General features: G+C 40.5%; 1 protein-coding gene across 7 annotated transcripts; it reads left to right on the top strand.

The window, feature by feature from the left end:
- Window positions 1-491: 491 nt before the first annotated feature.
- Window positions 492-23876, top strand: CAP1 (cyclase associated actin cytoskeleton regulatory protein 1). Of its 7 annotated transcripts, XM_063104487.1 has the most exons (15): window positions 499-578; window positions 6083-6184; window positions 7957-8019; window positions 12815-12936; window positions 13549-13652; window positions 15145-15222; window positions 16897-17040; window positions 17143-17228; window positions 18557-18662; window positions 19874-20051; window positions 21811-21995; window positions 22169-22292; window positions 22417-22499; window positions 22826-22969; window positions 23449-23876. In XM_063104487.1, exons 4-15 carry the CDS (start codon window positions 12825-12827, stop codon window positions 23530-23532), a joined length of 1428 nt encoding a protein of 475 aa, XP_062960557.1. In that variant the 5' UTR covers window positions 499-578; window positions 6083-6184; window positions 7957-8019; window positions 12815-12824; the 3' UTR covers window positions 23533-23876. The 7 variants fall into 7 exon arrangements, with proteins under 7 accessions (XP_062960555.1, XP_062960558.1, XP_062960557.1 ...); XM_063104488.1 differs by lacking the exon at window positions 7957-8019 and having other exon boundaries at window positions 498-578; window positions 13552-13652; XM_063104482.1 differs by lacking the exon at window positions 7957-8019.
- The last annotated feature ends 46 nt before the right edge of the window (window positions 23877-23922 follow it).

The following is a 23922-nucleotide window of genomic DNA, read 5'->3' on the forward strand; positions in this document are numbered from 1 at the left end:
TCCCAGAACACTGTCCAGATCAATTGCCTTCCCACGTCACAGAGAGGGAAACCGAGGTATGCACGCCCTGAGACAAGTGGAGCTTGGCCTCGATCCCCACGGAGAGCAGACAACCGCCCGGGATTCCGACCCTCAGAGGATCCTGCCCCCTAGTCCTTCCACGACCCCTTCCGGGCTGCAGTGAAAAGGGACCAGTCTTTGCAGTTGAGACCCAACTGATAGGAGAATTAGCCACTCACCTGTTCTCCCTCTCCGGTGGTGGAGCTTAGCCAGTGATTTCGGCCCTTCATTGGCTGGGTCCTCAGGGGGCGGTCCCGGCTCGGTACTGTAGACCGAGGGGCGTGGCCTAGCCTTGAGCAGGTCGTCCCCGCCTTGGGGGCGGAATTGTCTCCCAAGTGCCCTCTGGGCGGGCGGAGATTCTGTCTCTGAGGCGTGATGAAACGAGGGGCGGGGTCGCTTCAGCCGGCGGTTCATTTCCGGTGGGGGTGCCGCGCCCAGTGAGGGCCCGGAAGTGGGTCGCGCGAAGATTGCTGGGCGGTTCTTGCCGGAAGTGGAGAGCGGCTGATCGCAGTCCCGAGGTGAGGCACAACTGAGGTGAGGGTGCGCGGCTGGGAAGGGACTGGGGTCTCCTTTGGGGCCTACCGCCCCTTGGCGTTGTTAATGGTCCTGGCCTACGCTCGTGTGGTAAACCTTGCTGAGGGGGCCCGGGCTGAGGCCCTCAGGCAGATCTGGACTCCTGGGCGCGGTTTCTTTAGGTGGGGCCGGGGTGACCAACTGAGCCCGACTGTCCCGGGGAGCCCCCTCCGCTCGACTTCGCAGCGTTGCCCATCAGCTTTAACGGACGCCTGATTCCTAAAGTGCCCTGACTGAAAAGAACCTCCGATACCTTGGAGTCTTCCTTATCCGCCGTTTTGCTCCCGTTGCACGTATGGGTAAATTGATCCCCGGAGAACAGAAGAAGCTGATCTGAGATCATATACCGAGTGAAGAAAATAATCGGAATCACTACCCCAGTTCCTTAGATTACCAGCCCCAGATCCTTGGGGCTCTAACTCCACGTTCCTTGGAACCTCTAACTTGTGGTCTTCCGGTCGGTGTTGTCTGGCGGGTAGCTGTAGGTTAAAAGCTACCAGCTACGAGGAACTTTTTTTTTTTTTAATTAAGTATGGGGAATTTTCAAAAGAGGCGGGCAAGTCCTGTATTTGCATTCTGATAGCCTCCCCTTCCTCCTAGCCTGCTGCTCTCATTCTGTAAAACCAAGCTAACTTTGTTGGAGGTGTTGCGTAATTCTGGACCTGAAATCAGATGGCTCAGATTTGGTCTGACCCTACCGCTAAGTAGCTGTGGACATAGATGCCTTTTTAAACTTCTCTGAGCTTCATTTTGCTCCTCTTTTAAGTGGAGACCTCTACTCACTTTACAGGATCAAATTCAGTGTAACACATTGGGTTTATTCTGTGCCAGCATTCTGCCAGATCCAGGGAATTCAGTTTTGAAACAAAACAAGCTAGACCCTGCCCTCGTGGAGCTAACAGTGTTTGCAGGAACGTTTAAGAAGTAATCATAAATGTGATGAGTTTTAGGAAAGAACAGGATGTTATGGAAATACGTAACAGGAAATCCCTTCTGAAGAAGCAGAGTTTAAAATGAATTTTGAAGGACAAATAGGAATAAATTCGATGAAGAGGGGATGAGAACATTTTAGACTGGGTTTAGTATGAGAACTGAATCAGTCGAAGCTCTTTGTAGGGATCTCTGTTCCGATGAAAATCTTGGGGCAGCCCAGCACATTCATCATTTACCAAATGTTTCCTGAGACCTTAATATGTGTGAAATACATGTTAAATGAGGTACTTAGCCCTTGTGGCCAAGAATACAGTTGTTCTCATGGACTTTACAGTGGGGAGGGAGCAGACAAGTAAATCAGGGATGGCTTACCGTGTCTTAGTGCAGTGTGTGAGCATTGGGCTATGAGAGCATAGAGGAGAAATATCTGAGCCAGGTTTCCAGGCTCCCAGGGCGGAATGGGAGGCTAAATCTTGCAAGATTTACTTAGCCATATGGTGAATCTGGAAAAGGGATTTCCAGGCAAAGAGGACTACAGGTGCAAGGACATGGAGACCTGGACATGTGAAAGACCATGGCTAGTTCAGTGTGATTGGAATTCCAGTAATTCTTGGGGAAGTGGAGGAAGTGAGAAGTGGTGGGGTCAAATGTGGAGGACCTTGTAGGTTTATACGTTTTGAAGAGAAACAAAGAGAGTGGAGGACCTTGTAATCCATGCTAAAGACTTCGGATTTTACCCTGAAAGCTATGGGAATGCTTTGAAGGGTTTAATGTAGGAAATGATATGATCAGATTGATTTATAAAAAGTTCACTCTGTGGAGTGGGAATGGATCAAACACTGTGGGGAAGTAGACCAGTGGTTGGAAGCTGTTGCCATAGTCTTGGCCGGAACTAGGACCGTGGAAGTGAGAATGGAGAGGAGGGATTGGATTTGAGCAGTATTCAGAAGATGGAATCCATGGAATTGGAGGCTGATTATATATGGGAATGAAGAAGTAGGAGTAGTGTAGAATGATTGCTTGGTTTTCTGGCTTAGAGAACTGGATGGTACCATTCAGATAAGAAATATAAGAGGTAAATTAGGGAGGTGACAGAAAATGAAAATGAATTTTGGATGTGTTTAATTTGAGGTGTTTGTAGCACATCTAGGCAAGGATGTCTAGTAAGGTGTCCCAGCTAGAGGAAACAGCAAGAGCAAAGATGTGGAGGCAGGAGAGAGCCTCCAGTTCAGTAAAATACTGGAGCCTGGGGTTTGGCAGAAGATAAGACCAGAAAAAAAGGTAGATAGATGTCTGCCAGGTTGTGAAAGGCTTTTGATGACTTGTTTGAATGCATTTGGTTTTTATTCTGTGCTTGGCAATTTGCTAGTTGGGTTGCTGTGGCCTAGCATAAAGAAATTTCTATAGGAGTTTCCTGCCTTCCCCAGAAATATTACATTAATCAGGTGGACATAATGGATGTCTCAGAGGGGTTTAAATAAAATGGTAGCAGTGTAAGTACTTTGTAAAGTACAACTTGTCAAGCACACCAAAAGTGGTGGCATTGTTAAGATTCAGTGAGTGTATTGTTGCTTTGAGGTTAGCTATTGAGTTTATAAAATGTTTTGTTTCCAACCTGAGGGGTGATATTTTTTCTCACCCATTTCCTTGGTTATACATATATTTGTTTAGTTGCAATTATTTTTTTAAACAGGTACTGAATCTTGAAAAAGTGACTTCCTCCTTTTGGTTTTCTGTGAAGCATCATGAGCCAAAGATTCATTTTACTTAAACAAGCAAATGCAAAGTGTCATTGGAAGTTGAATCCTCTGGTTTGAAACTTAATGCTGAGATTTGAAATCCGAACATCCTCAAGCCATATCTTACCCAGTCCTAGTGATAATTCTTTTGAAATGTCATCAGTTTATTTTCTACGAACCTGGTTTTCATATCTATACTTCAGCTTCTCTATCATACCAGACTAATCTTTCAGAAGTTCTTTAAAAAGAATCATTTAAACCTTGTTACCCCTTCACTGGCTTCATATTCCCAAGTCATCAAGTCTAAACTCCTTTGTTTAACTTAGAAAATTCTCCACAATTAGACCCTTATCTTAATTAATTTTCATTGCATGGAACAAATTTTTCTAATTTAATTTTCTAATTTAGAAAAATCCTGAACTACTATACTAGCATTTTATTTGAACTTTTGCACTTCCTTTATGCTCCTTATTACATTAGAACAGGATTTCTCAACCTTGGCACAGTTGACTTTTTTTTTTTTTTTTTTTTTTTAAAGATGACTAGTAAGGGGATCTTAACCCTTGACTTGATGTTGTCAGCACAATGCTCACCCATTGAGCTAATCGGCCATCCCTATATGGGATCCGAACCTGTGGCCTTGGTGTTATCAGCACCGCACTCTCCCAAGTGAGCCACGGGCAGGCCTGGCACAGTTGACATTTTGGGCCAGATAATTCTTTGTTGTGGGGTAGTCCTGTGCATTGTAGGATGTTTAGCAGTATTCCTGGCCTCTACCCATTAGATGCTGGTAGTACTTCCGCAATTGTGACAACCAAAAGTATTTTCAGACATTGCCAAATGTCTCCTGGAGGACTGAATTGCCCCTGTTTGAGAACAACTGCATAAGAAAGTGTCATAGTTATGACTGTACGATGTCATATCTCCCCAACTAAATTCTCTGAGGGCAGGCTCCATGGCTATACTTAGCACAGTGTATGGCAGATGATAAGCTCTCAGATACTGGCCAGTTCAAAAAAAAAAAAAAAAGGTAAGCACTGAGTACCCTGCAATGAATGAATCATTTGTTTTCATTGAGGCATCAAGAAATTATTGTTCCTTCAAGGAATTCCTGAGTGGTCCTTAAAAGGATCCCCCCGCTTCCCCCCGCCCAAATACCATTGAGTAGGCACTAGAAGCAAGCTTTGTGTTAGTTGACTATGCAAATCAGCTGATTTTCCTCTCCCTTGTTTTGGTGATATATAAATTCCTATTTTGTTCATGCTCACGTTGCCTGCATTTAGACTACTTGGTTTTAGTGGACAGGGACTATCATTTATTTTTAAATTGCATATAATTTATAGGAGTTAGTATTCATGTTTATTTAAATTGATAAAATTGTAGTTTCATTGTCTTTAAATGAATGCAGCTACAGCATTCACCATGAAAGTATTTCTTATTATTATACCGTCATGTAAACCTAATAAAAATAATCAAAGCTCTAAAAATATTCCTCAGCTACAGTGCAGCTTTGTTTGCCTTACCAGGCCTCTTATTGCCAAACTTTTCCATTTGGCTGGAAAATAGTTGAAATGTTTAATGGAAGGAGCAGCCTTGCTTTTTTTGCTTTCTTTTGTTTGTTTTCCTCCAGAGGCCATTAAAATTCCTATACTTAAGTTAATTATAGATTTACAATCACAGATCTTTTCATATCCTGAAATTATGTCTAAGGACAAATGTCATCCTTAAATCTATCTTTATGTATGAGAGTGGAAAATGCTGTTCTACTAAGGCAAGTATACAGGCTGAATGCAATTTTTCCTTATACAGTATAAAACATGTAGAAGTAGAAAGGGCCTGCTGAATGCTCTGTACAATTAGTATTTATAATATTCTTTAAATGTAGGGGAAAGGGGGCCACATAAAGTTATCTGTTTGCCCCAGACCATTGAAACTGCTAGTTCCCAAGTCTGATTTCAGCTTATACACTATTACTTGTTTTACTCACTCCTGGAGTTACAGATAGAGTGTGTAAGGAGGGAACAGGAGACAAGTGCTGATATTGGGTTCGATTTCTTCCCTCCCTAGAAGATAAGCCTTTCTTTCTCTTTTAATCTAAACCTCAGGTGGCAGTGACTCAGATACTAAGTGTCATTGGTTTCATCAGCGAAACCAAATGCTTAGGGAAGACAGTGGCTCCTGATTTGGGTTAGATTTAGATGGCATCTTTACTGGGGCAGAGTGGTGTCTGCTCTTTGGTTTCTGGGTTAAACCAGCCAACTTGTAAGTATCTCCTATTAGCATGTCTAGCTTTTGCTTTGTGACATTTTAGAACCTAGTGATGAGGATTTCTATATTGTTAGGAGTAGAACTAATATATAGCATAGTGGTAACTTAGAAGAAATATCCAAGTAGAGATGGGTTTTTTGTTTATTTAACTTTTAACTATGTTAAAGAAAGTTTGGAAAGCAGAGGGAGAAGTTGTTAAAAATCCCATCACCTTAAGGAGACTAATGTAAATTTTGTGTTCTCTTCTGTTGCTTTTCCTCAGTGCATTTAGCTGTTTCCCTGTAATTGGAAGTCTAAGATTTAGAGAGAGGTAGATGGATAATCTAACATTGCAGTGAACATCTTCATGACTATCACTTTTCCCACATTATGATTTACTTTCTTAGGATAAAATCTCAGGAAGAGGATTACAAAGTCAAGGCCAAAAGAAGCATTTTGAAGTAGATGAGTTGGCTACCTGCATATACAGACTGACTTGTATGGTTGCTTTCTTTTCTATTTTATTTAAGGGTGATGACTTAGAAGAACAACCGTGGGACAAAGTAGAAAACATTTTAAGCACAGCAACTTCCTATTCAAGTAGAAATTCATCCTACTGGCTTAATCACCAGGTGAGATGAGACAAGAACTACAGGAATAACTGAGTTCCATTTACTTCTGAGTGACCTTCTTGAATGGGCAGGAGGAATTGGGTTGAGTTGTTAGAATGATGAGAGTGTGGGCCGGCCCGTGGCTCACTCGGGAGAGTGCGGTGCTGATAACAACAAGGCCACGGGTTCAGATCCTAAAAAAAAAAAGTGATGAGAGTGTGAAGCAGCTTTGGCAGGAATCACTAGCCATTTCTGAATTTTCTTGGTTTCAGACCACAGAAGAAATTGCTGCTGAATCAAGCTCTTGCTTTCTTTTTACTCTGTATGATATCCTTCTGAGAACCTGTCCATTCTCATGACTTCACGACATTTCTTTGCCAATGACTTGCAAACATTATCTCCAGTCTTGATCCTTTCCCAGGCTTTATTTCTAAATACTTACTGGACATTTCCACTTAAGAGCTTCACCTCTTCGAACTCAGCATATCCAAAACTCACCTCATCTTACTGCCGTAACTAGAACATGCCAGAACCAGTTTCTGCCTATAATGTCATCTTTCTCTTAAGGCCCCCATATTTGCAACTCTGGAGTCATCTTTGTCTCCTTTCTCTGAATGCTACTGTGCTCAGTCAGTACCACACAGTTAGTACTTGTTCTCAGTTTAATGCACACTTGTTTTGTGTGACCTCCAAGGGCAGAACTGAGATCAGTGGGTGGAAGTTCCAGGGAGGCAGATTTGCCTCCATATAAGGAAGAACTTTTTAATACTTTAAGCTGTCTGAATGGAATGGGCTGCCTCCAGAAATATTAGGTTCTCCATCAATAAAGGTGTTTGAGCAGATGCTGCCTAATTGCTAAGACTGTTGAAAGGACTGTTCTGGCATCAGATGGTGTTTTTACAAATGATTTCTAGAATCTCTCCTAATCCTAAGAGCCAGTGATTCAATAGAAGGGAGTTTTGTCTCCTGCTAGACTCCCTTAGGGCAAGGAAACTATTTTACCCTTTTTTATTTTTCCCACAGCACTTAATTTAGGTGCTGGTCACCTAGTTGCCTAAAGGTGATTATTTGTAGGTTTATGGATTCTTTTCATTTAGTTTCAATATCTAGTTAGATACCATATATTGTAGATTATTTTCCTTTGAAATATCTTTTGCTGTAGTGTTATTTTATAGCTCAATGAATAACAGCCTTCAACCTAACCTTCTAGACCCTAATATCGTCACTTTTCTTCAAATTCCATTCTGTTTATCAGACAGCACTTGTAAATATTTTCATCGTATTATTCCTTCACTCAAAACCCTTTAACAGCTTCACATTTATCACATTAAATCCGAATACTGGCAGGCTTTCAGTGCCCTCTGTAATATGGCCCAGCTTGCTTATCCAGCCTTATTTCCCATGATACTTCATGCTCTATGCATGCTAACCTACTCATACTTTCTGTACATAGCCTGCTTGGTCCCTGCTTTTTGCTTTTGATTTGCTCTGGAATGTCTTCCCTTTTTTCTCTTATCTTTCCAGCAAGATGCTTCTCTTCTTTCCTGAAACTGTTCTACCTCTAGTCCTCATTGACTTCTTCTGAACTTACAGAGCATATAGTCATTTATACTATACATGTAATTCAGAACCCCAGCAACAGCATTCTGCAAAGAAAAATCACCAACATATAGGCTAATACTTTAACTTTCCCTACTCCAACTGAAGTTAGATAATCTCTAACAGAACTTTAAGAAATATAGTGTTCAGTATTTATTCCATTTGCATTTCATTTTGTTGGCTTTCCCAATAAGAATGAAAAGCTTCTGGAAGGTACGGACCATGTGTCTTCCATCTCTTCAGTAGCCGTCACAATGGTAAGTACTTTATACTGAGTATGCAGTGCTAAGTATTTTATAAGCATCTTCTATGTGCCTGGTTGTTGTAGGTGCTGGGAGGTAGGGTGGATGCAGGAAGGAGAAATAAATTCCCATCCTTGTGGAGCCTGTATTCTAGTACATAGTATGCATTGGTAACATTTTACATTTCATTTGCATTTTAAGGCTTCCAAAGTGATTGTTCATCTATGAAATCAACTCCTTTGATCCTAACATCTCTGTGTGCTAGGTGAGGATTATAATCCATTAAGTGACTATCCCAAAGTTACACAGCTAATACGTGCAGATTGAGACTCACACCTTGTTTTCCTGAATCCTAGTTTTATTTAGACTTGAGTAATTATGACCAGCTCTTTCTTTTTGAAGATTTTGTGATGAATGCTTAAGTAGTTGGGAATCTGTACATTTATTTAAGGAGGTTTATATATAATGGCAAGGAGCAAGATTAGGTAGAGCTACAGTTTTATGCTCTGACAATTGTATATTCTTTGGGAGAAGGCTTATTTTAAATATTTGCTTTCCAAATATGTGTCATCTCTCTTGAATGTGATTGAAGAAAAAATTGGCCTCCACGGAGAAAATGGAAAGCAGAGAAATTGAAAGCTGCTAATAATGTAAATGAAGACACCATAAAGAGACCTTGAACCCAGAGTGCTGTGCTCAGTAAACAGTGGGGGCTGGATGCTGTGACGAACCACATAGTCACTTAATTGCTTAAAAGCCATTGAGGAATGGTAGGAAAAGCCTCAGATTAGGATTCAGAATAATTGTGCTCAAGGCTTAGGTTCCCTACCCACTGGTTGATGATGTTTGGCTAGCTTTTTAACTTCTGTGAGTGTCAGTTCCTTCATTCTAAAAATGAGGATCAACATCTGCATGACATACCTCACAGAACTATTTTGTCTCAAAAGAAGAGACTTATGGGGGCTGGCTGGTTAACTCAGTTGGTTAGAGTGTGGTGCTGGTAAAACCAAGGTCCAGGGTTTGATCCCTCTACTGGCCAGCTGCCAAACCTCCATCCTCCCAAAAACAGATTTACAACTATAAGAGATTATTATTTTTAATTAACATTATATATTTTAATAAACAAGGTTATTTCCCTTATGGAACTTAGTTTGAAGATCTCTACAACAGTGTGATTTCTGCCTAAGAAGCCAACATTCATTTGAAAAATGGGAGTGTTTGTAAGGTCCTAAAAAAGCAGACAGGCAAAAAAATTAAAATAAAAAAAGGGGAAAAAAACTCACTTTTCCCCTGATTTGATAGAGAGAGAAGACAGCCAGACTTGTGTTTAGGAGAGAGGGATAAAGGCCCTTGTTTATTTATTTATTTATTCTTCAAGGACCCTTATTAACCTACTATTTTTAGTGCCTTCTACATTTGTAATACTGAATTTCATAGGCAAAACATGGTCCCTGCCCTAGAGTGGCTAATTGCCTGTTGACTATTAAATAAATGATTTTAAACCAGTGTGTTAAGTGCTGTGGTAGAGATAAGTTCACAATGTTGTGGAAGCACATACTGAAAATGCTTCTTGGGGAGGTGATACCTTAGCTGGGACTACAGGCGTTCTGGAGAGGGATCAGATTGGAAAGGGAAAGCAACCAAGCAGAATGGATAGCATTATAAAGGCTCAGGAGTGGGAGAAAACATGGCTCTTTTTGGAAAATGCAAGTAGTCTTGGGTTGCTGTAGCATGCTGAGGAAAGGTGTAGCAAGAGATAAAACTGGGGAGTGGTAGGAGATAAAGACCGGGACTAGATTATGGAAACCCTTGTTTGGACTTTACCCTGAATGCCCTGGGGAGTATTGAATGGTATTAATATCATAATTACATTTGTGTTTGAGATGGATCACTCTGGCTATATGGAGAATGGATGAAGAAAGTGTATTACTGGAATTAGGGGGGGACTAGCTAGGATATTATTGCAGTAATCTAGGCAAAGTCTTGATGACCTAATCTTTTTTTAATTTTTCAAAAATAATTTTTTCTATTTTTACTTTTTTGATAACTTAATTTTTATCAATCAGGATGGAAGTAAGGGGCATCTATTCATGAGATATGTGAGATAGATTCTGTGGATTTTGATAACTGATTAAATGTGGGGAAGTAAGTAAGAAGATAATTTAGTTAATGTTTATGGAATCCTTACTATTTTGCAGGTCTGTGCCAAGCACTTCTACATGGATATCCTCATTTATTTTCACTGAAGCCCTTTGGATTTTGTATTGTTGTCCCTATTATTCAGATAAGGAAACTGAGGCTCAGAAAGTTTGGTAATTGCTCATAGTCACAGAGTCAGTGAGTGCTGTTGTTCAAATCCCCAGTCTATCTGACTTATCTAAATACCACTCTTATCCACTATGTCATACTGCCTAATAGTTTCCAGATTACTAGCTTAATTAGGTGATTGCTGGTAGTCCTGGATCACAGAGACAGTGGGGATAGGGGATAGGGGATGGGGAGGCAATGTTAGGAAAGATGATGAGTTCTGAAATGTTTTGGACATTGAAATTTGAGGTGCCTTTGGGATATCCAGGTAGAGATTTCTATGTGGAAGCTGGATCTAAAATGCTAATCCCAATAGAATGTGACAAAGGTAGTTAAAGGCTTGGGAGTGGATATGATCACCTACCTGAAGAGTGTATGGTTGTATAGAGAATGAGAAAAGGTGTGACTTTCAGTCCCTGTAATTCTGGACATTCTTTCTCATAACATCTCAAATCTCACTGTACCCCCACCAAAAACGAAAAACCAGATACTGTTCTATATTTGGTTAGTGGTAGAATGAGATTAGCTATAAATGGTAACTTCTGCTCAAGTCAGACAGCAGAACTGCTTGTTTAGCAGTACAAGTGAGATATGGAAAATCCCGTGAAGCTATATTACTTAGCTTTTAAGATTGGTAAGTATCTCCAACCCTGGCAGCTGTTAGAGACACTTGTACTGTGTTTTCATGTTAACACTGCTTTCAACCTGTAGCATCCATTGTGTATGAAGGAACATGTTTAATAACAGAACTGGGTGGTATCTATTCATGGAAAGTACTTTGGGAGTTTATTGCTATCCTTGCCTTTTCCCCTGGATTTATAAAGTGTGGCGGATTATATGTAAGTCTGTCCCTGGCCAATATCCAAAATGGAACAGGGCAGCAATTCAGATATCATTTGATGGTGTCATAACATAGGGGAGAGTATATATTGGCTGCTTCTAGTCTGCTCTAGTCTGCTTCATTTGTGAGTAGAGCATAGACCTGGAGGCTGCTACTTCTCCAGGCCAGGGAATGGAAGGGTTTATTTCAGTCTCATTCTCATTTTTTTCCTTTGATTCTCCTTTAAACAATATTCTCTGGCAAGTGTCTAGGCCCAGAGAGACCAGAGTCTGTACACAGAAAGGAATGGACAGGGATTGTATTGCCTTCCTTAATTTGTCTTGTGAATTGCTTATCTTTTTTAGAGGGACGACAGTGTGTTAAGTTGAGATGTTCTGTCATATCGTCATCTTTGGGAGAATCATGGTTCCTGTGGTCATTTTAGGCAGCATCAAGAGAGTTCAGTTCATTCGGCTTCAGTTACCTGAACTAATTAATGCTTTGATGTAATGGAATCTTTTCAAATCAGGGCTTTGATTGAAATTTCACTAACTGATTTTTATGAGATGGATCACTGTGGTCTCAAGTACTTTATGTAGATGTGTATTGATAACATTTTACACTTATGTGTATAGTATGAACAACTTCCAGAATCCTTGTCCCTCTGGAGTTTTGGAATACTGTACTCTTCAGTTTCATTAACTTCATAAATATTTATTGAACATCTGTCTGCCAGGTAGTGGTCTAGATGGTAAAGTATAATAAGGAACAAGTTAGATAAGATCCTTTCTCTCTTGGAGCTTAATTTCTTTAGGACATTAGACATTGAATGAGGCTAGTTCAGTTAAGTTAGTACTTATGAAATATCTGTAATAAGTTCTTTTGAATATGTCTAGTTTACTTCCCTACTGCATGTTCAGATCCTGCCTATCCTTATTTGAAGCCTGGCTCAAATGGCAGTTTCTCCATGATATCTTTATCTGATACACTCTTCCCCTCTAAAATCCCTTGCCACTCTATCAACAACTTTCTTATGTCACCTTAAAAATTTTTTCTGTTTGTTCATAGTTGCTAGTGCTTATGTTAAGTCTCCTCTATTAAACTATAAGTTATTGAGGGCAGGGTAAAGATCCTGTTCATTCTGGTTTGGGGCATTCCACATGCAGGCAGCACAGGCAACAGAATATTGTGAGAATAAAGCCACAATGAACTTAGAGCCAGAAGAGTTGAATTGAATACTGGTTTCTCTGTTAACTAATTATGTGACCGTAGGCAAGTCATTTAACTTCACTGAAATAAAGTTTTCTTCTTCTAGTAGTGTATTAATTATCCTTCCATTCTTGAATAGTTGTTGGGAGGCAAGCTGAGATTATATATGTTACTATACTTTGTAAATTCTAAATTCCTATACAAATATTTGGTAGTATCATAGTAAATATTCAATAAGTATTTGAATGAGTAAGCATTTGTTTTACTGAACACCTTTTCCTGTGTAGTTCTCTTGCTTAATGAGGTCTTCATGATTTTGCAAATATGCTAGACTGCTTTTCCATCTTATTTTATTATTAAGTTGTTCTGTTCCTCAGAATTGGCATTCTCTTCACCCCTAGGAGTATTCTGTTTTTTCTCTGTAGGTGATATGTAATATTAAAATAACAAATGACATTTGATCTGTTTCAACAGGTGGTAGATTATGGCTGACATGCAAAATCTGGTAGAAAGACTGGAGAGGGCAGTGGGCCGCCTGGAGGCAGTATCCCATACCTCTGACATGTACCGTGGGTATGGAGACAGTCCTTCAAAAGGTAAGCAGTCCACAGTCCAGCAGAATGTTTTGTGTGTCTTGGCCTAAAATTTTTTAATCACAGTGAATTTTCTCCTTTGGAGCTAACTTCCCAAAATACAGTCTAGAAAGTTCATCTGAAATTCATATTGCTGTGAACAGATAAGGGAGGAAGTGACTTTGTGCAGGGAGGCCTGTGGTTAAGTTATTTTAACATAAGAACTTCCTGCTTGTGTGAAATTTCCTGTTCTTTCTTTAGCAGAATGACTCTAGTGTAAGTCAAATAGCAAGTGACATTAAAATTTCCTTTCTCCAAGTGATTGGCAAATTGGCCATTTCATACATACACCAATTGAAACAGAATGTTAGAGCTAAAAGGAAAATGATCCCTTGGGGGATCATTTTGTTTATTTTTATTTGATAGATAAAGAAAATTAAGCTCAGTGAGGAAAAGGGACTTGGAGTCACACAACCAGTTAGTGGTAGTATTGGAACTAGAACCCAGATTTCCTGACTCCTGTGCCAGTATTCTGTTTACTAAATTACCTTGCCTACCCATTTTCACCTGGAAGTATATTTTAAAGAAACATCCTTCTAATGCGTGACTGATTCTTTGTGGTGTGTCTTTCTTCAGCAGGAGCAGCCCCATATGTGCAAGCATTTGACTCACTGCTTGCCAGTCCTGTGGCAGAATACTTGAAGATCAGTAAAGAGATTGGGGGAGACGTTCAGAAACATGTAAGGATGTTTTGCCTTTTTTCTCCTCTTTGTAGGACTGGTGGATTTTTTCAAATCCCACTCATCCTTAGTTTAAGAGGAGTTCAGTCCAGGCACAGAAATGATCCTCATATTTTTCTAGGCCCCCTGCTTTTATCACATATTCTCTGTGGGCTTTTATATAGAAAGCTTGCTTAATGCATAAAATATGGCTTTGTTAATCTTTGTAGTGAAGAATATGCTACCAGTCTGATCCCAGCATATTATATAACTAAGCCTAGGGTGGCTTATTCAAAGGAACCATTATCATGACTTAGCATTTATAGCACTGTGCTTGATAGTTATTAGCTATGCTAATGTAGGTTATTTTCACACTTAGCCCACAGCAAGAATATGAAGTAGGTAATGACAGGTGCCTCTCTACCCACCTCCCTTCATGTGCTACCTCCTACGTCATCACCACCACCCCACACTCACATATACATTTTGTCTCTTATTTGGGACCCAAAACTTCTACTAACCCACAGAATGATCCTTTATAAACAGTAGCCATATATAGGATCTTCCTTACCTAAACTCTTTAGCAAGACTGGTGCTTAGCCTTTGGAAGATCTATTTTGAGCCTTTCCTATACCATCTTTTGGCAGTGGTGCTAGCTCTAGGGAGTGGGACTGGGACTTCGTCAGGGGTGTGGGGGCTTGCATTTTTACTTTATACAGCTCTGTAACATTTGAAAAAAAATTTAAGCATTTATCACTTTCATATTTTAAGAATGCAAGCCCAGAAAAAATATTTTCTTTGAATTTTTATATTATAATAGTACTTATAGCCTCATGTCTCTTAAACTCTTTTACTATGACCCTCAGTAAGAAACAGCATATTTGTAACTAGATAAAAGTTTCACAAAACAGTGCTTATATTACTTATTCTGCACTCTTTTCTTTTTTGACTTTTTATTTGGAAATAATTTCAAACTGGTACACTGCACTCATACTTTTGTTCTATTCTGTTTTACTTTATAAAGTGCTGATTATGGCTTACTAAATTGATTTAATTAATTTTCTACTAATGAGTCACGAATCAGCATTTGAGAAATAGATTTGACCTAAAGGAATAAATACATTGAGAATTTTAGGCATAAATTTGGGCCTTTGCCTTTACTCCTACCTCCAATTTTTGAGAGAAAAGGTTTTTTTGGTGATATGAGATAGGAGGAATTTTTCAGCACACATCATATCACACTGCATGTGTAGTTGTTAACTTGACTTCACCTAAGGCTAGCCCTGATTATCTTCATTTCCAACTCTGGATATGTATCCTTGACAAGTTCCAACAGGAACAGAAGTATATGTAATTCTGCTATCAGTCCCTTGAATCTGGAATATATGAGGAAAACAACATGAAGTGCCCTGGTTGCTACCGGAGTACATGAAAGTGGAGGATTCGGGTTATTCCTTATCAGGACCGCTCCAGTTATAATGTGTCATCGATAGCTGATTCTTCTTCCCGGCAGGCAGAGATGGTCCACACGGGTCTGAAGTTGGAGCGAGCTCTCTTGGTTACAGCTTCTCAGTGCCAGCAGCCAGCAGGCGTAAGTTCACTGCTAGTTGATTTAGTTTTGATTTGACGCTCAGGCCAAGTTGAGAGATTTTTGCTAAGCTATCACAACGTGCTAAAATATACCTAGCAGGCTCATGATAATGTATGTTCACACCAAGTCCTAGAGATAGAGTCAGACTTAAAGTGCCATTATGGGAATGTGCCATTGAGTGTTTATTGGTTTTGCCTGCATTTTTTTTTTCCCCTGTCATTTTGCTTAGAACTGTAGTTACCCCTGGGACTTTGCTGCTTCTCTCAATAGACAGCTTTTTTTAGCCTCTTGGCTTAGCCCAAATTCATCATAGTGTCCCTAAGCCCTTTAGAGATGGTTCTCTTGTTTCACTGTGGGTGGGATTTAGCATTGCTGATGTGCAGATCATAAAACTCCTGAAGTACTGCTTCTCCCCTCATCCCTCACTGGTTGGGGGATCTCCCTTTAACTTTACTCCTACCTCAAAATTTTATACAGCAAAGTGTGAAAAGTTGAATTAGAGAAAATTTAGGTTTTTCTGGGGGTGAAAGATTTTTAGTTTTGTTTCTTTTTTATTTGGCTTTCCTAGGCATAGAGGGGTAATAAAGCAAGTCTTCCTACTAATGCTGTATTAAAACACTCGCCCCTTGGCATGCCTAAATAATGTAAAAATAGTGCAAGATAACATATATATTAGATTCTAATTCTTAATCTGTGCTGAATGGTTACAGCTTTTTGTCTAAACCTTTTCTCCAAGTCCACACTTTCTACAACAAATTAAGCAGCTGAGACACTGTTATGTTTTCCTTGCTTTAGACCAGGGGTTGGCAAAATGCAGCCTGCTGGCCAATTCTGGCCTGCCACTTATTTTTGTAAATGAAGTGCTTTTGGAACAAATATTTACTGTCAGGTTCTTTACAGAGAAAGTTTGCTGGCTCCTGCTTTAGACTGTTTTCATTCTAAGACATGAGAAGTGAGATGTTCAGGAAACTAAGCTTTGGAGGAAAGACGAAAACACAGAAACACAAAATTCATCCATTTTGCTAAGCTGCCTGCTTGAATACCAAACCTCATAGTTGCATTTGATTCATCAGATCTCTGCTTAGCAGTTGCTGTATGGCTAGCAATGCATTGAGGGTTATAATGATGATAAAAGAGGTCTAAGATAAAGCCTTTGTCTTTGAAGAATTAATGAGAAAGAAAAACATATCTGCCTGTGTCCATTAGTAGTAAGTGATAAGGTGCCATAATTGGTTATGCTGATAAATTTTGTAGGAGACTGGTGCAACTGGGGTCAGAGGGCTGTTCTCATGAAGCATGAGGAACATTTGGCTAGGTGGAAAAAGAAAGAACGTCATGAGTGTAGGCGTAGAAATGAACTAGTATCTCCTGTTAGTGGGACAGAAAAGAGGCAAATAGGTGAAAGGGTAGGATTTTGTGGTATAGCTGGCATATGGGTCCTGATCGTGAAGAACCACAAAATCCAGCCTGAGGAGTTGGAACTCTGTGAGGAGAGGGAGACGATGAGCAGTATTTTAGCCATATGAATCAGGGCAGGATTAGTACAGAGTTTATTTGGGTGCTCATTGTGGTCTGTAAAGGATTCTTGCTTTCAGGATCAGAGTTGACCAACGTACAAAGCTTTGCTTTTGTAGAAAGACTCTAACTTGGATCTTTTCCTGCATCTTTTTCTAGAATAAGCTTTCTGATTTATTGGCACCCATCTCAGAGCAGATCCAAGAAGTGATAACCTTTCGGGAGAAGAACCGAGGCAGCAAGTTGTTCAATCACCTGTCAGCTGTCAGCGAAAGTATCCAGGCCCTGGGTTGGGTGGCTATGGTGAGCAGCGCAATTTCCTGGGCAGGGAAGGGATAGACTGAAAGAGGTAATGAGATAATGGTTGGAGAGGTTCTGAGTCACTGACAGCTTCTGTCTCTCTAGGCTCCCAAGCCTGGCCCCTATGTGAAAGAAATGAATGATGCTGCCATGTTTTATACAAACCGAGTCCTTAAGGAGTACAAAGATGTGTAAGTCCAGCCTTTCCTCGAGGCATAAAGCACAAACCCAACTGGTTACTTGCTGGAGTAGAACTTTGGGGTGAATTAAGGCTGCCCTTGGCCACTGTGTTGGTTCTGTCTCAGGGCTACTTTCTTGAGAGCTTGGTGTAGGTACTGGTTCATAGAAGCAGTATTTGCAAAAAGGAAGTGTTTCTGCTTCTGCTTTCCCTCCATGGTTTTAGTCTTCTAATCCTTTTCCAAGTTTAGGAGGTTTTTCTGGAGGTAACACGAACTAATGCCCTTTAATTTGCCAGCTTATGCAAGATTTGTTCTTTTGTTGAGAATTTCTCTCTGCCCAGTGACAAAGGATTCAGTAGAACTTACTAGAAAATTACCTTGAGTATTTGTGCAGTCAAAGTGAGAGTAAGGCTGCCCAGCCAATGCCTATTAAAGTAAGGGGCATCATTGTATGTCTAACCATGTATGTCTACCAGTCCTAACTGACTTCATTGCTGATTTGAGCTGGAGTGATTGCAGGCAGCAATTATTAAGTTGCATAGCTACCCAAACCCTTCTTTTCTTCTGTCCATCATCAGTCAACAAACATTTGTTGAATAACTTCTCTGCAAGGAATAAGCTTTCCCGTGTGTGAAATGTGTCTCAAAACACCAGACACTTCTATGATCCTTCCAGCAACCTGGAATTAAGCATGACAGTGTTTTGAATATACCCCATCATCACCCTGTCATTTTACAGTTGAAGAAACTAGGTCTTAGCTGGAAGACTTTAAGGTTATTTTCCCTAAAATGTAAGAAGAGAGGGGATTTGAACCATAGTGCTGTGCTATCTCTATAATTTAATGTGGATTATTTCCTTCTAAAGGGAAGTTTTTTATTTTTACTTTTTTTGGGGGGAAGGCATATTTTGACACAAGGCACTGTCTTATAAAGCAGTTTAGTTTCTTGGCATCCTAGAGTTGCACAGTGATGTTCAAGAGCTCTCCTCTCTCCCACGGCTTCATACACAGAATGTCTGCTTTTATCAGTTTTATGTATTAGGTATTTTATGTATTAGGTTCTACTTTGAAATACTGGTTTTGCTACTTAAAAAATAGTTTGAGAAACACGGCTAGGAGAGATAGGAAGAGATATAGTCCAGAGTCCCTGTCTTACTGGAGTTTGGTCTAATTAGGGTAATAGGTTAAAAAAAAGCAGCTCAGTGATGATAGAAAAGCTGCCATTGAGCAGAGCCTAAGAAACACCACAGGTGGAGGATTTGAGCTCATAGGGAGGGGTTCTGTAATTGCAATTGTAATATACCCTGACCGCTTGTAATAAATTCTTCTTTACTTCTCCCAGGGATAAGAAGCATGTGGACTGGGTCAAAGCTTACTTGAGTATATGGACAGAGCTGCAGGCTTACATTAAGGAGTTCCATACCACCGGACTGGCCTGGAGCAAAACGGTCAGTGAGTCCTTCCTCCTTCTTTCTGTCCCTTCCACCCTCCATTTATCCCTGCAGGGTGGGGTCTACAGTTTTCTTAGACTTTAGCACCACTGAGGTCCGTGAAGAAATGCTAGTTTATACAGTGGCAGGCAGAAAGAAAGGGAGGAGAAGGAATGGGAAAAAAAAGAAGAGAATAAAGAAAGCAGGGGACAGAGGAGAAGGAATATGTGATTCTATTCAATTTCGGTAAACATGGGTCAGGGACAGTGATTAGTGCTGGAGGGGAGATACAGATAAATGAGTTATACTATCCTAGCTCTCAAAGAACTTAAAAATATAGATACAAAAACACAGTACAAATCACCAAGCTAAATGCTATAATAAAGATACAGACTACAGAGTATGAGGAAGAGAAGAGTGATTCTCACTGAGAGATTTTGCTTTGCAGCGGTGTACTCTGATCTGAGACTTGAAAGAAGTGGGAGAAATGGGGATACTAATAAAAGGCACAGCATAAATAAGGTAAATGCAGAGTAAATGTAGAGAGATTGGTCATCTCTGGCTTCAGTAAGGGGAGATGGTTAGAGATTTTTAGGAGAGAAGGCTGGAAAGGAAGGTAGGCTGAGACTTGTGAACTCAGTGTTTGAGCAAGGGAGTGATAGTGATGACATTTGTCTTTAAAAAAGAGCTTCACTGTATAGGTTAGGGATAAGGGCTCATGCTGAAATAATGGAAATGGCCATTGTGCTAGGGTCTGGTAGAAAAGAATTTGCAGGCAATAGCACCAAGGTAAGACTTAAGGGGGTGAGGGCGTTGGAAGCCTCACAGAAGATTGAATAGTCAAGCTTGGATGATAACACCTTTCACTGAAACAGGGACATGGGAATGATTGTACAAGTAGGCGAGCAGGCAGGAGGTGATGACTTCAGTTTTGAACTTGTTGAGTCTGAGGTGTTGGTAACACACTAAAGAAGCTGTCAAATAGATTTTTGGAAATAAGGATTTAGAGCTGGAATCAGGTGAGGCCAAAGGAAAAACGTGAAGGTTGAGAAATGGAGCTGACAGTTGGATCCTTGGGAAAGAGTGAGAAGGAATAAAGCCAACTTGGGTATGGGTAGGGAGCATTAATCATGACCTCAGCAGCTATAGTGGGGACTGTACACTGGACATGTATGCCCTCCTGGGAATGGTACAGAGGGTGGCTGTATTACCCACACTTATTGTTACAGGGGCCTTTGGCAAAAGAACTGAGTGGATTGCCATCTGGACCCTCTGCTGGATCGGGTCCTCCTCCCCCACCACCAGGCCCACCTCCCCCGCCAGTCCCCACCAGCTCAGGCTCTGATGAGTCTGCCTCCCGCTCAGCACTATTTGCACAGATTAATCAGGGGGAGAGCATCACACATGGTAAGTGATTACTTTGGCATGAACAGTTAGTACAGCACAACAGCAGGTCTGCAAACAAGAACCCTAGCTTGCCTGTGAGAGAATTCATGTGGTGTGTCACGTTCCGTTAAGTTGCTCAATGGGACAGCAAAGCTGGCTTAAATGGAAATTGAAAATGGGTAATTACAGTTGGGAGAAGCCCTCTGCCTCATTGGAAAGTGACTTAATATTAAGTGGCATATACAGAATATCTTCTTGTGCCAAGGCACAGTGCTGGCAGTTTTCCCCAGAGCTTTTCCCATGGTACCACATGGTCTGTCTGGGGAGTCATTCTGTCAGGGGATTAACTTCCTCAGAAGATGCATACTAGTCACATGGATGAATGACCTAATGTTGGTATAGAGAATATAGATACCCTTATATACAGCTTGTGGAAGTCTTAAGTTGTATAGCCCCCTTCTAGGAATCTATTCACAAAAATATCTAAAATAAAGAAGTTTTATACAGTATTATTTATAGTAGCTAAAAATGGTATAACCAGCTAAGTATCCAGCAGTAAGGAAATGGTTAGTTAACTATTCCTCTTGGTGGAATATTATGACCATGTAATATTTAAGAAAAAAATCTGTTTAAACTTCAACCGCTTTCACTCATGCCATTTTCTCGCCATGTGATACCCTCTTGCCATGGGACTCTGTAGAGAGTTCTCACCCAGAAGGCCCTCACCAGATGCATCCCCTGGACCATAGACTTTCCAGCCTCCAAAATTGTTCTGCTACCACACTGCTGGTTTTAAGGTCCAGATCGCCAATACTCCTTGTCATTGCAAGTCTACAATTTACCCGAGGCTGTCCCAAACTATTCCAGCCTACAAAACCACCACATTTCTTGGTCCTGGTCAAGAAAAAGTTAAAAGACAATGATGTGATATGCCGAAAACCAAGCCACTGTTAGCATGACATCAGTTTAAATATGCAAAATTTTCTTTCTTTCTTGAACTGAATGAGCAAAAAACAACAAAAGAACCCAAAAAAACTACAATTGCAAGGAGTGATAGAGCTAAAAAGGCCATTCAGCATCGGTTATAGTCAACACAGTTTGAGCCACGTTTAAGAGCAAAGTGTGTGTCAGCCCACTGGAGGAGATTATGGAATCTTTTCTCTTAAAAAATAAAGATTTTTTTAAAGAAATTATAGGTTAACATGAGAAAGTTTTTATTAAGTTTTAATTGGTTGAATCAAATTTGTTAACAATATGTATGGTTATAATCAAATAACACAAATATGAATAGAAAAACATATTGGAGAGTTTCAAATGCCAACTGATTAGGGTGGAGGTGGGGGAGTAGGGTTAGCTGTGGGTGAAGTCTTTTTTTTTTTTTTTCTTTTACCAAATTTTCTTTACTATCAGATATTTTTCCTCCTCTTTTGCTTTAAAAAACTATATACATATTTTGTGAGTATATATTTGGTATATATATCCTTCCTAGATCTTTTTTCTGTGCATTTCCATATCCATCCCTCTTCTCCCTCCAATATATACACACGTATTTCATGTTTTATTTTTGAAAATGGAACCTTGATAATTTAACCTTGGGAAAGAAGAGAAATTTCAAGTATTTCTCCAAAACTGCTTGTGAGAGAACATCTCCAAGGTTCTGGTTTTTGGCTTTGAATTTTCTGTTAAGGATGAGTTTAACTTACGATAGCAGAGTTGATTATTGCCTTAGCCCAAAGCCCTAGTATGAAGGACAGGAGCAAGGTAGCTGTTGTTCTTACAGCCCTGAAACATGTATCTGATGACATGAAGACTCATAAGAACCCTGCCCTGAAGTCTCAGAGCGGTCCAGTACGAAGTGGCCCCAAACCGTTCTCTGCACCTAAACCCCAAACCAACCCATCCCCCAAACCAGCCACAAAGAAGGAGCCAGCTCTACTTGAACTGGAGGGCAAGAAGTGGAGAGTGGTGAGTTAAAAATGCCTGGACTGGGAAACAATCAGTGGTGACGGGGTATAAATGAATCCCAGCCACATGAATGCAGGGTTCTGGCTTAGATTGCAAGAATAAAAGTTTGGGATATCCTGCTTTTTTGCTGGCATGTGCTTCATGATGAGAATCCTGGGGTATGTCTTTAACAGGAAAATCAGGAGAATGTTTCCAACCTGGTAATTGATGACACAGAGCTGAAGCAGGTGGCTTACATATACAAGTGTGTCAACACAACATTGCAAATCAAGGGCAAAATTAACTCCATTACAGTAGGTGAGTCTTTGTCACTGTCTAGGCAGGCTCTGTCCTAGAGCATGAGAGGGCTGGAACCATTTTACCTACCCTATATTACTTTCCTTTAAAGTTATAGTATCGTCCTCTGTTCCCTTTCTTCTAGACAACTGTAAGAAACTTGGTCTCGTATTCGATGACGTGGTGGGCATTGTGGAGATAATCAATAGCAGGGATGTCAAAGTTCAGGTAACTTGATATTTTGTCTCCTTATTTTGGTCCCCAAGGTATTAATTGAAAGAGACAAAGCAGACCCACAGGTGTTGCTTTTGTGGGAATCTGATTCTACAAAGTGTGTAAGTTGAGCTGCTTTGGATGTGTCAGAAAAGGAGTTGGCTCTTCAAGAGAGCTCTTTCCAGCACCCATCCCAGCCTGCTCCTAGTATCCAGTATCTGTTGAGCACCTGTGAGCTTTTCTTACAGCTGCTGAATCATGTGAAACAGTGAAAGCTTTTCCCCGCAACTTACCATTGTCCTTCCCAACTGATGGGACTGTTTTCTTGGTTTACTTTGCAGGTAATGGGTAAAGTGCCAACCATTTCCATCAACAAAACAGATGGCTGCCATGTTTACCTGAGCAAGAATTCTCTGGATTGTGAGATAGTCAGTGCCAAATCTTCTGAGATGAATGTCCTCATTCCTACAGAAGGCGGTGACTTTGTAAGTTTCTTGATCCCTTTAGTAGTATGATGTTAAAAACAAAAGGGATTGAAGACTTCTTGCATTGGAGAGAGCTGTTTGACATTCTGAACTGAATAGGTAAAACCCAACAAGCACACAGAAGCGAGGTAGCCTGATGTAGTAAGCACCAGAGGGTGGTTTCTGCCTTTCTTAGGTTGAGCTCTTGGTAGCAAAAAAAAAAAAAAATGGGAATGAATCAAAGCACCTGCTGGGCTAGTGCTATAACACCGTACATATTCTCATCTATACCTCATAGATTTAACAGTCTGTCCAAGATCACAGATCACAGAACAGTGAACAGTAGAACACAGCGTGGCCTGGTGGTTCAGTTTGTCTCTCACTATGTCCTGCCTTGCTCTTAAGTCTAAGTGGAAGCAAGCTTTGGGAGAAAAATGTGATTTAGCCCCAGCTCATTCTTTAGCTCAGATTTAAACCTGTTGTCTCTTCTTTATTTGTAGAATGAGTTCCCAGTCCCTGAGCAGTTCAAGACCTTATGGAATGGGCAGAAGTTGGTCACCACAGTGACAGAAATTGCTGGATAAGCGAAGTGCCACTGGGTTCTTTGCCCTCTCCCTTCACACCATGGGATAAATCTGTATCAAGACGGTTTTTTTCTAGATTTCCTCTACCTTTCTGCTCTTAAATTGCTTCTCTACTCTGAGAAGCACAGCTACCTGCCTTCACTGAAATATACCTCAGGCTGAGATTTGGGGTGGGATAGCAGGTCACTTGATCTTCTGCAGGAAGGTTCAGTCTTTCCATATCAGCTCAACTACACCACCAGTCCATTCTTAAGGACTGGTGCATTTTAGCTTTCAGCTTTTGGGGGTTATTCTACCAACAGTCCTTTGGGAAGAATAAAACAGTCCTGGGAATTAACAGATCAGACTGCTTGTACTAATCTTTTTTTCAAACAATGAGCATGAAAGTAG

This window comes from Cynocephalus volans, chromosome 8, assembly GCF_027409185.1.
Source record: "Cynocephalus volans isolate mCynVol1 chromosome 8, mCynVol1.pri, whole genome shotgun sequence".
Taxonomy (NCBI): domain Eukaryota; kingdom Metazoa; phylum Chordata; class Mammalia; order Dermoptera; family Cynocephalidae; genus Cynocephalus; species Cynocephalus volans.